Source organism: Fundulus heteroclitus, chromosome 5 (genome assembly GCF_011125445.2).
Source record: "Fundulus heteroclitus isolate FHET01 chromosome 5, MU-UCD_Fhet_4.1, whole genome shotgun sequence".
In the NCBI taxonomy this organism is placed as follows: Eukaryota; Metazoa; Chordata; class Actinopteri; order Cyprinodontiformes; family Fundulidae; genus Fundulus; species Fundulus heteroclitus.
In genome coordinates, this window is record NC_046365.1 from 2291212 (window position 1) to 2304161 (window position 12950).

The 12950-nt window shown below is 38.7% G+C and overlaps 1 protein-coding gene across 2 annotated transcripts in view; it reads left to right on the forward strand.

Annotated features, from left to right (window-relative positions):
- fbxo8 (F-box protein 8) overlaps nucleotides 1-12474 on the forward strand; it is an 18310-nt gene extending 5836 nt beyond the window's left edge. For both annotated transcript variants that reach the window (XM_021311879.2, XM_012854801.3), the window contains exons 4-8: nucleotides 2470-2614; nucleotides 2730-2856; nucleotides 2956-3074; nucleotides 5477-5673; nucleotides 10197-12474. In XM_021311879.2, coding sequence (XP_021167554.1) covers nucleotides 2470-2614; nucleotides 2730-2856; nucleotides 2956-3074; nucleotides 5477-5673; nucleotides 10197-10384 — 776 coding nt within the window. In that variant the 3' untranslated portion in view covers nucleotides 10385-12474. The remainder of the gene's footprint in view (nucleotides 1-2469; nucleotides 2615-2729; nucleotides 2857-2955; nucleotides 3075-5476; nucleotides 5674-10196) is intronic.
- Nucleotides 12475-12950: the final 476 nt, after the last annotated feature.

The window sequence follows — 12950 nt, forward strand, 5'->3', positions numbered from 1 at the left end:
ATATTCCACCACATTCAGACATTTGCTTGCAGGCTAACAAGTTTGATTTTGGTCTCATTTTACTTGAGCCGCCTTGACCCCATGTTTGCTACATAAAGTAGCTTGTTGAAAACTGCACATGGGAAATATGTTGACGTTCTTCAACAATTCATCAATCTTAACATTGTTTCATAAAGTCCACATTTATGAAGTACAAGACTAATAGTTATCCTCTATATTCTCCCACCTAAGCTGTAGATCTCTGCAGCTCCTCCAGAGTTACCCTGGCCCTCCTGTCTTTGTCTCTGATTAATGCTTTCCTTGCCTGGTCTGTCAGTTTAGGTAGATTGCTAAGGCTTGGTAGGTTTGAGTTTGTGTATCCTCTCCATGTTCTGATGATGGATTGGACAGAGCTCTGGGAGATGCTCAAAGCTGTGATGTTGTTTTAGAGTGGTGAACGCTAAGAAGCCTTGACTCATCTGTCAAGGTTCTTATTTTAACTGCAGCTGAAAGTTATTTTTGCTTTAATAGTACAGCTCACCGGTATGCCGTAACCCCGCCCCACTGAGAAAAGAAAGAAAGAAGAAAAAAAAAATGCACAGCCTCGGCTTCTCGTCTACTGGGATCTACCCATCCATATTAAAACTAATGTTGCCTGATTGAGTCACAATTAGGTTCACTGTGAGGCTGGTTTGTTAATACTCACATTATTCTCTTAATACCTGCATGAGAGCAGGTATTCAGATTGACTTCATGGTGTGGGTATGTTTTTCTGGAGTTGGGTTCAGCCCCATGGTTCCAGTGAAAGGAACATTTGAAACTGAATCATACTGAGACAATTTGAACAATTTCCTGCTCCCAACTTTGTGGGATCAGTTTGGAGACGGTCCCTTCAGCAAATATGGCGTGGGAGACCTTGAGTAGTTCAGCAGAGTCCTAACCTTAACCTTTGGAATAAATTCAATTTAATTCAATAAAATTTTCTTTATATAGCGCCAGTTAACAACATGTGATCTCCAGGCACTTTACAAACACTTTATTAATAAGAGTAGAGACTGAAGCAGGTTATTTTCATTCAGCATAAGTGTCTGATCTCACAGATGAATTTTTGGAAGAATGATCAAAGATTCCCATAGATCTTGTGGACAGTCTTCCTGGATGACTTTAAGCTGTTATAGCTGAATTGTTAATAAACCCTACGAATTATGACTGGGTTTTCACCCAGGTTCATGTGTGTTTCTAAAGGCAACTGAACCCATACTTCTCATTTCACTTTAACCTGTCTGTTCTTTGGAGACCATTGCTGAAGAAATCATCAGGCGATAAACAGTGATAGCTACTAGTGTCTGTTTATTTTTGGACTTGTTGGCTGCAAAACTGAGTCTTTAGGTTGTTGAGCAGCTGTTTGCAAAAGTTTGTGATGTCAGACTCGATCACGCACTCTAATAAGAAAAATCAAGTCATTGTCATAGTCTTTAACTATGCACAGCTAACCCACAGTTCTTTCACATTTTCTCTTGGTCTTGTTTGAAAATGTAATAAAACAAGGGATAGGTGGAGGGAAAATATTATGAAGGTAACGGGTAAAAGAATACAACCACAATAAGCTTGTGATGATCGTTTGTAGCACTAAAGCTCCAAATCAACTATTACTAATGCTAAGATGATCAGTCATCTTTTATCATATGTTTTTTTCCAGACATGATTAATAAAACATAATGGAAACAATTAAAATTTCTAAAAAAGAAAATGCTTTTCAAATTAAACATGCACTGACAGGGTGCTCACATTCCCAGTCCTGAGCAGTGGTGTGAATCCTGATTAGGTTAGATATCTGAGTGCTTTGGAAGATTAGTCTTAGATTAGAAGTTTGACATGGAATAAAACTTCATATTTTCATGAAGGATGGTCCAGCGGTTCCTTTGGTAAAGCAGCTGATTATAATGGTGTTGGGTCCCTACTTTCACAGCAGTCTCTGGTGTTTTCCAGCACAGCTGCACAGTTGCCACTAGGGGGAGTGCTAACATTATCCTGCGCGGACCCACAGGCTTCGCTTCAGTCTTTTTTCATTTATACAGAAACAAAAATCTTTGAAATACTTCTGTTTCCGTTTCTTGTTCCGTCTGTTTTCTTTTAACAGAATCCTACATTTAGAGAAAACAACACAAAGATTCATACAGCCATCTCACTGCTCCACTTTGAGACAAATGGCTCTTTAAATCCACAGTGAGCCCTCATAAGTGTTTGGTCTGGGCCCACATTGGTTCAAATAACTCATTGCTGTTCAAAAATCTATTACCAAGAAAATTTGCTACATTTCTAAAACTGGATGTAGTATTATAAGAGCACCTTTGGTCAAAGGGTTTGTGTTCCTTCAGACCAGTCAGCATATTGAAGTAATTCATTTTCCAGCTATTACCAACAGGGAAGACTTTCCTACTATGTAAACATTTGTTTTCCTCTCTTTAATCTCTGTTGTTTTGGTTGAAGGTAAAGAGCAGCATGGGTTTATAGATCTGGAGATGCTCCCACCTGAACTAGGTATTACCATCCTCTCCTACCTGAATGCTACGGATCTATGCCTGGCTGGCTGTGTCTGGCAGGACCTGGGACATGATGAATATCTGTGGCAGGGGTACGCACCTTCTCTTTGTTTATACTATCAGTTTGTTCTCATTATGTTACATTTAAGTTAGTTTGTGTTCCCCCCCCCCCCCCCCCCCCATATCTGCTGTTTTATAATCTATCAGGCTATGCAAGTCCACATGGGGGCACTGCTCCATCTACAACAAGAGACTACCCGCTGGCTTCTCATATCGAAGACTCTACCTTCAGCTAGATGAAGGCTGCTTGACATTCAATGCTAACCCACAGGAGGTTCGCCATGCACAGACATCCCATACCTCAGCTCCTGTAGACGTCCTGCTATAGCTACTTGTATTTTCTTCAACTTCTCCTCTTTGTGTCCTCATATAGGGTATCAGCTATTTTATGTCTAAAGGAATACTAGTGGATCATCCCACAGAGCTGGCCAAATTCATTTTCTACACCAGACGGCTCAACTGGAAAATGCTGCGGATTTACCTGGATGAGAGGTTAACACATGAACACAAACACTCGCAAGCTTTCTTATATTCCTTCACATAGTTCAGATCCGTTTGCAGAAATTATGAATGAACCTGTATTACGTTCTCACTGTATGAAAACCTCCACGGTATTTACACAAGGAAAACAAAATTAATTGTGCAACAAGATCTAATTGTATTTAAAATAGGAAAGAAGCAATAACTCTTACTGAGAATCTCATGATTATTACATATACAATTACTGATAACTGATTATTTCAATGTTGATACCTGAACAAAACAAAAATCTTGAGTAAATATTTGAAAAATTTAGTAGCAGTTTTTAACGACATATTAGGATTAATATTTTACCTTTCTGTCATTCTATTCGTTATAAAGTAATACAAGTGTACTAAGCTGATATTAGCTGGTTAATTAGTTGGGTCATCTGTTGCTACAGAAGCTGCTTAACAGAAATTTCCCTTATAGCTCAACATCTGTTTTTATTGCTGGAATGCTGTTGTTAGAATGATAGGTGGTACTCTTTTAGTTTCAACACTGGATTAGTTTTTTTTTTTTTTTTGTCCCGACGGCTGGATTTTCATCCTTGTTTCAGCCAACTGACTGGATCTGTGCAGCAATAGGCGGGGAGGCATGCAGCGGTGAATTACTCTGTGTGTGTCCAGTAAAGCCAGAGAATCAAACACATTCTCTGACATCTCGTTAAGAGGAATTTAACTGCTGGAAAGTTCTGATGGACAGTTTGACCAGTAACCATCTCATACCTTTCAGAAATAGGCCGTTATGTTTTTACTGTCGAATGTAGGAAGTTTCATTGAATTGAAACAGTGGTTTATCTGAAATAAACAGTATTTACTATCACTTGTAGGCCCATGGGTTCGGGATTTCTACTTGACCCTATCACACCAAAATACATTCATTTCCAGCTACTTTGTTTGTTTGTTTTTTTACCATATTATGTGCCAGATATTTACAATGCAGTTATCTATTTGCACTATAATTGGAATTGACATGACTCTTCCTGCCTTTTTGGAACGCTGACCCTAATCCTTAGAATCCATAATCCAATATCAATTTATTTTAAGTGTCTGGAGTCCTGCAGTTGTTTCTTCATGCTGCATACTAATTTTAGAGTATGCAGCACGAAGCCAATATCTTTATGTCTCATGGTTTTTTCAAAGCATAATATTTTAATTTCCAATTAATTAATTAATTAATTGATACATTTAGATCTCCAGATAAAAAAAATAATTCCAACCAAAAAGGAATAGGCTGATGCTTATATATTATATATTAGCTAATCCTTATTAAAACCCTTTTAACTAATACTGAATCAGCTGATCTTACCATACAGTCAAAAGGGAAGAAAAAGAAAAGAGAGAAAACAGAAAAACATTTTCACCATATCTACATATTCAAACAAGACATAACTTTTCATTCTCCAAACATTGATAGTCAGTCAGAGTTTTACTCTAGTAGTTTTTGTAAACACATTGTTTATGTTCATCGCTGAGTTATTTCTATGGCTTTACACACACAACTGAAACACATCTAAACTTCACATTAGGTTTTAATTTGACATTTTCTAAAATAAATAGACCTCTGAGATTGTAAGAAATTTAAAGAAAATCTTTATAGTAGTAGGAATATTTTTATTTTAACCCTATGAAGAATTTGTAATATCCCTTAATTATAAGGTTTTATTTTGAATAAATAAATAAGAGGTTCACAATATCCAACTTTATTAACTATCCTTATAGCCCTTTTTTGTAATTTAAATGGAGAATCTATGGCGGCTTTACCTGCATTCCCCCAAATTTCTGAATAGTATGAAAGATAGGGTATAACCAGAGAACTATATATCAAATACAATGTTTTTTTTTTAAATATAATACGTTTCTTGTTTTATATAAAATTGCTATCGACTTTGACCTGTCCATCCTGTATGCTTCACATATTCAGTGTGAGGTTTTCAACTAAGTTTATCATCCACGGTTACACCTAGAAATTTAGTTTTGAAAAAAACGTTCAATTTCCACTCCGTTTAAATGTAATTTTGCATTACAATTTTTTTCAGCACCCTGCAAAGATAAATAATTGACTTTTAATTTTGTTTAATGATAGCTTATTATAATCAAACCACTTCTTGATAAAATTTAATTGATACTATTTGCAATACTTTTCCAAGTCTTTACCAGTACATATAATAATAATAATAATAATAATAATAATAATAATAATAATAAATGTATTATTTTGACTGTTTTTTCTTGAGTTAGAGAGATTTTGTGCTCAGTGTTTTCCTGAGCACCTATTTTACCTCCTAACATACAACGTTAATGAAAAACAAAAAGCAGCCACATTTACAGCAGTTGATCAGTATTCATTGGAGTATTCCTTTGTCTGTGCAGGCGGGACGTCTTGGACGAGTTGGTGACCCTCCATAACTTCAGCAACCAGTTCCTCCCTAATGCTCTGAGGGAGTTTTTCCGACACATCCATGCACCCGAGGAGAGAGGAGAGTATCTGGAAACGCTCATCACCAAGTTCAGCCACAGGTTTTGTGCCTGTAACCCTGGTCTGGTCCGTGACCTTGGCCTTAGCCCTGGTAGGAACTTTCACACAGTTGTGCTGTGTACTTATTTAGGAAATGAGTTTTTGTGAAATTGTTGATTCATCAATAATTTATTAGATTTCTTGCCTCCAGGAACATTTGACTAATTATTATTAAACAGCTCTCAGAAGTTTTATCCAGCTGTTAGTTTATACGAGCTCAAGCAGAACAAGAAGTAAGAGTAAAGCAGGAGACAGTAAGGCTTTATGGTGTACCTTATATATCAAGCTGTTTGAGCTTTTTACTTCTAACGATAAAAGGGCATCTGTTTTCTCAGAGCCGTGTGAAATTGAGAAATAACTTTGGCAGACTTCACAAAAAGCTTTCTGAGAATCCCTTTTCTCTGGCCTCACCCAGTTAGAAACCGTTCCCCAGTCTTTGTGGCAGCATTTTCTTTACTTTGACATGGTTTCTTTAATAATCTCTATGCATCGAAATCCGTTTTGTTTTCTTTCATGAGCGTCCTGGTGCTGAGCTGCTCATGAGGTGTGCCGCTGCTGCGTATTCTAAACGACAACCGACACAGCTCTCACTGATGATTACTGCAGCTCTGCTTTCTTTATTTCAGAAAAGCACATGTCAAAAAGAGTGCTGACTTTTCTGAAATGTGACCCAGTCAAATGTCGGACATTGTTTCAGTTTGCGGGACAGTGGGACAAGAGTGAAAAATGCAGTACAGTCTCACACAAATCTGGACATCTGGTCACATATATATCATGAATATATTACCCTCAATGTGGTAATAAAGATAAACTACCCCACTCAAGCAACTATTAAAGCAACATTTACCCTGCCGATTTTTGCCTCTTTGTGGTGTAAGTACTAGTGACACTGAGAATTACAGGAGACTGTGGGGGAGGGTGCTGTCAGTGGGGCGCTGAGGACTGGGACATTTATACTGTATGTGTAAACTGATTGGCCTCATGGGTATTAATTGATTCAATACACTGATCGGATATTGGCTCCGATATTGACTAATTAGCTGGATCGGATATCGGATGAATGACGCCGTTCCAACATTCAGATCCAGTCATTTCTTTTTTTTTTTATGAATATCATACACAGCGATACAGTTACAGCGATCTAGTCACTTCAGTTCTATGTTTACAACACCAGTTATGTCATCATGCAGCGCAAACAGAGCAGCATGGAGTAAGCACCAACCGAGCCAAGTCTGCTTTTTGGAAGCATTTCAGACTTGATACGCCAACAGGTCCGACTGCAACACGCAATATCTACAACATGGAGATTCCAATGGGTGGTGATAAAGTTGGTAAATTCAACACCACAAATATGGCAAGATGTACGGTTCATTCATTCAACAATAGTATCAGCTCGGTATTGGCCAACATGCTCAGCCCAAGTATCGTACTGAATTGGGAAAAACTGGATCGGTGCATCTCTAGTATTATTAATCTAGGTTATGTTTACAACCTTCTTTGGAATTTTACAACATGAGTCTGTCATTATAGAGTGTTTTTTAGGATGGTGTGTATAATGTTTGCAGTGGTTTTGCTGTGTTAGATACGTCAAAATTATAAATGAATTAAGAATAAATAAAAACAGCATACTTTCTTCCAGTGTCCCTTCTGCGGTTTGGCGATTGCCTATGCGATGACACGTCCCTGTGTTTTGTTTTACATTCATGACTACAGCTCTTTGCTACAGAAAGCATGCCACTTAATTCTGTTGAGTTTTGTCATACTGCAACCCCAAACATCAATATATTATAGAGTTCTATGTGATAGGCCAACACATAGTTATGCATAATTTTAAAGTCTAACCAAAAGCGTAAATGCGTACATTTGGATTTACGAGTCACTACTTTGTAGAATATGTTGTTTGCTTTGATTACAGCTGCAAGTCCTTGGGGAAACTGGCCTGGGCTTTTCTAGTCATATCGATCACTCTAAGCGCTCTACACTAGAGCCACATTCCGCCCCCACTCACCAGTGCTACCAGCTTAATACACTGATATGTTGATCAATAGGGATTTTGGGATTAAGTGTCTTGCCCATGGGCAAATTATGTGGCGGCGGAGGATGCAGGCATCAAACCCAAAAATGTCACACTATAAAGTATGTCCCTACCAGCATTGCTTATCTAGAGAGCTTCACATCACTGTATGTCTTTCAGGGATGAAGATGGATAGAGAGGAACGTTGGTTTGAAAGGAGCGTAAAGGAATTACATTTTTGTGAAGAGAAACCACCCGTTGTTAAACAGGGGTGGAGGCCTCTGGGTCAAAATATCCCTAACTGGCCATCAGAGCACTAACAATCGTTTGGTAGCTGATGGTCTTCTTTTGCATGCTCTGTGAGATGTTCAAAGCTTAGGATATTGTTTTAGAACTCTATTTTAAACTTCTCCAGAACCTCTTCACTGACCTGTCTGCTGTGATCCTTGGTTTTCATGATGCTGTTCACTAACACTCTCTAAAGAACCTCCGAAGGCAGAAACTGAACGGCTGGATTTATGCTGAGATTAAATTAAACAACACAAGTAGACTCTTCTTATTGATTAGGTGATTTCTAAAGGGCATTGATTTCACTGAATGTCATTTAGAGTTATCAGAATAAAGAGCTAAATCTAACTGCATACCGTGCTTTTCAGATAATCAACATAGAGACATCTGAAAAGCTTATATAATTTCTTTCCACTTCCTAGTTCTGTACTGCTTTGTATTGTTCTGTCAGAGGGAATCCTAATAAAAGCATGGTATGAGAAAATATGACTTAATTGGCCCACTGGCCTTCATTTAGAAAATCTCCCTCGTTCCTCCCAGAAAACAGCTGAAAACAAGACATTTAAACACAACTACAAGCATAATAAAGAGAATCATTAAGACTATTAGTGTGAATGCTGTAGGCAAGAAAAGGCACAACACCCTACATTTTGGCTTATAGGGTATAGTATAGGTAAATAATCAGTTTGGCAGAAGGAATAGTCTGACCTGTACACTTTGGAGCAAACTAGCAGATCTTTTAATGTTTCAGCACAGATTACACAGGCTGGAAATGAGGGTTTACCTTCATGTAATCCCTGGCTTCAGTCTTGTCAGTGAGCCATGACTTTACCCACTTAAGGCTTTTTCTTTTCAAGCCACCGTACCTTAGAGAAACCAATCCCTCATTTGGTTCCCCTTAACTCTTTGGACCTACTTGGATGAGTAATCGCTGTAGTAGGGTTAGTGTACTGTAGCCTAGGAACGAACGACAGGCAGTTGGGTCAGCATTTCTTTTTCTTTTTTTACCTACAGACACATTGATTTGGTAAAGATGTGTGCAAAGCCATGAAATAAAGTCATCTTTTATTTCATTTGCAATAATTTTCATAGAAAACAAACAAAAAACCAAACAAACTTTGGCTTAGAAGACATTTTATGTGTTGTAGAAAAATTCTGACAAACCTTTTTTTTAAGGCCCCCCACACACAGTAAACAGTAAGGTTGGAAGGTTGCAGAGATCACCAGAGCTCACTGATGGAGCACTGCAGTAAACAGTAGCAGCTTTGGGTTACTAGGACTCCCTAACAACCTTTAGAGGTGATTGAATTGAATGTTAGGGACTGATACCACAAGAAAACAACCTTTTTTGTCCTAACATCAGCAATGCAGGCTTGTAAAGTTCTACTCTGTACCGGGAGCTTGGATCAGATGATACTAAGACTGAGTTTTCCAGTTGCAAATTCTCCATGTGGGTTTGGTGCAAAACAAAGGATTGTTATGTGGAAAAGCTCCTAATGCCCAGTGTCAAGTGTGGTGGATGATTCTGTGCTTCTGTGGGCCTGTTCCACATCTGGTGGTCCTGGAAACCTGTAAGAGTGAATTATTTCATGAACTCCTTAAAACAGCTGGACTCTGAAAAAAACAATTTTGTGAGCTGTACTAGAAAACAGAACAACGGTCATCACATGGTCTTTCAGCAGGATAATGATCCCAAAGAAACAGAACTAGTTTGCCAGACTAGGTAAACCTTCCAGTCCATGCCAGCCTTCAGACAACATTCCTGCAGAGGACCCATAGAGTGAGCCTAAGAGAAGAGAGAACCCGGGACTCAAGGAAAAGAGGAATGGTTTTAGCTCACTCTCTCTGGAGGTTCCAACCCTGTGAAATGTTAAGTGCTATCATGATGACAAAAGACACCTCTACAAAGTATGAACACCATCACTTTTGTGATTTTTTCTCTTCAAAACTATTACCATATATCAATATTTATTTAAAGAATAAATTCAGTCAAACTAAAGGTTTGGAGCATTTTACACATCTTTGCTGACAGCTATGTCTGTACTTCTCTTTCAGTGAAATGTAATATCATTTAGTATTGCTGGTTTTTATTGGTTTTATTCTCGCTTTTTCGGCGGTCTTATTGAGGGTCAGTAGTGATTTTTTTTTTTTTTTTTTTTTTTTTTGCTCTGAGTGCTGCACAGCATGTGCCCGGACAGTGTCTGCACGTACAGGAGGCTTCTTTTTTCTGGGTGCCTAATTTTTACAATGACTTGTCTGTTTCCTCCCCGCAGATGCTGTGTACGTGCTGTGCTACAGTCTGATCCTGCTGTCCATCGACCTCACCAGCCCGCATGTCAAAAACAAAATGTCAAAGAGGGAGTTCATCAGGAACACTCGGCGAGCTGCTCATAATGTCTCCGAGGACTTTGTTGGCCATCTGTATGATAACATATACCTGATCGGCCACGTGGCTGCGTAGCCTCACTCACTGCGCCGAGCGATGGTCATTGAGGATCCGGCTTCATTACCGCAATGAAACACCGAGGAAATTCATTTGAACAAATTCCAAATCCTGGAAGGAGTCTAACAATCTATTGCTACTAAGTTTTAATAGAACGGTTATCGTAACGGTAACGTTTGCCCGTCCACTGGAGGAACGAAACTTTGCTACCAAATATCAGTAGTTTGTAGTTTTTAATTGAAGGTGGAAGTGAAAGCTTGTGCAGTTTGCCTGGACACATGAACTCTAAATCTGGGTTTTTACAGAAGTTCTGATTTTTGCACTGAAACACGAGGACTGGAGGAGGAAGAATGAAGATGAGGAGAAGCACTATCCTCAGTCTCCTCCAGCTGCCAGGACAGGTCTGCTGGTGTCCTAGCCACTACGACCAGCTCCAGGCTCCTCAACTTGGCCTTGTCTTGTTGTTGAGGAAACAGAAGTCCATAATGACGTCTTTCTCTAACACTGCTCACGTGGGGACAATGAAAACTGGGGTATCAGTTGGGCTTGACACATTGTGAAGTTGTAAATTAAAGCCATCTGTTTGGGTCAGAAAGTTAGATGAAGATAACTCACTTGGCTTTATGTAACAATACTTTCCTGAATATCTGACATGTTTCTTAGGTTTGCTTTGGAAAGTGCTCTTCTAACCACACTTCAACACCTGTGCATTTCACTGTGCACATGGAAACTTCATCGATCCATACCTGGAAGTTGGAAAACGAGAAACTCCTTCCAGAAAGGAAGTCACCCGTTATCTGGCGCACGCCCATGACAGGAGTTCAAACCGAAGGGAAGTTTAGATGTAGTCTGACAACTTTTTCCAAACTGCTCTCTTGGAAGTACTAATGTAGTGAAATTGACTGTGTTAATTAAGTTAAAGAGATTATCGGATTGAATTAGATAGAATTAATCTGAATTATTGTGGGATGTATTGAATGGCTTTAAATGGCAGCAGGATTTAATTAAGTTTGAGAAAGTGTTCTCATTGGGCCTTCAGGTCTTTTGTGGTTAAAAAGTGCTATCAAAATAAGCTAATCTAAACTGAAAAACACTACATTTAGCGATGTCAGCATAAATGATAATAATGGCTGTTATTGTGTTAGATGCAGCACAAAGATTGGAGGTTTTCCTTTCCTGCTTACCAGTTGGTAAATTCGTTAAACATGCTACAACTGTTCTGTTTGTCTTCTAATCATAACGAGCCTGATTGAGACCACTGTGTGAATTCCTGTGATTTTTTTAACAGATCTCTGTGCAGCAAGTTCTTTTCATAAGGTTCCCTGTCTGCAGTAGCACAATGTGAAATTATGTAACCATTATTTAAAATCCAAAACACTGCAAAACTTCAGTCTGTTTCATTCTCTGTCTTCCACATGTAGGGATTTCAGATCGCTGAACTTTGAATGTGATAGAATTTACTATGTAATGCAGATCACATGGTTTGTCCCACTGCCCCAGCAGCGAGGGGGCTGACCTTCCGCCTTCTATGCAGGTTGTGGTTGATAAATATGATATGCTGAGTTATGTCCACATAGTTCTTGCTTGTGCATGTATTTTTATCCCACCTATAACAAATGTCAAATTCCTGTAGTTGATTGGCAGCTTATTCCACAGTTTTAGTAATACCTGCTATATCATCACAATCCCTGCTTGAGAATTAGATTTATTTTTTATAGCTAACACTACTGCTTCATCTGAAATTCTGTCTGACTTCGCAGCAAGCATTGAGGAAGGATCCAAGTTGACTGGCCCTGGTGAAATTTTTAGTAAGTGTTCATTAGTGCTGATGAAGGGCTGTCAAGAAAAAAAAAAAGATGATTTTATTTATTTATACCAATAGTGATGTGTTTATCTTCCTATATGGCTCATTTGAAATGACGGATTACATTTGTCCGTGTTTTGGGTTGTTTTTAAAGGATTTTGGAAAGTGTGAAAGTCTGTTGGCCTGTATTTGTTACAAAGATTGGGGAGATGAGGCACCTGAAAGACTGAACAGCAAAGTGGGCAGTAAGAGGCCGAACTGGAGAAATGTACCTAAACTAAATAAAATCAAACTCTGCTTGGAATTTTTTTGGTTTATTCCCAAAGATCTAACCAGGTGTTGCATTCAAAGGATTTAAGGGACTTGAAGCCAGGACTGGACTGGGAACAAAAAATAGCAGGTCCATTTTCTGGTTCTTGCAGCCCACCGTATTTTGTTGAAATTGTCATAATGATACCACATATCGCAACAGATTTGTCAGCAGGACTTGAATGATTCAAATCTCCCATTCCACCAAATCCTGCAGGGGCTCTTTTGGACAGAGATCAGGGGTCTAATTTTTAAAGCTTGCATATGCACAAAACAGGGCCTGAAATCTTACATCAATTTCGACGAAACATTTGGGATCTATGAAAAAAAACATGACGGGAAAATGTGCGGTCGTCATGGCAGCTCTGACCCATAAGTATGCTCATGTTGGAGATGGGGAAACTGGCGACACCGATGCTGAAGTGATTGCCGTCAAACTGCGTGATGATTCCTCTCAGACGTTTAGTTTCA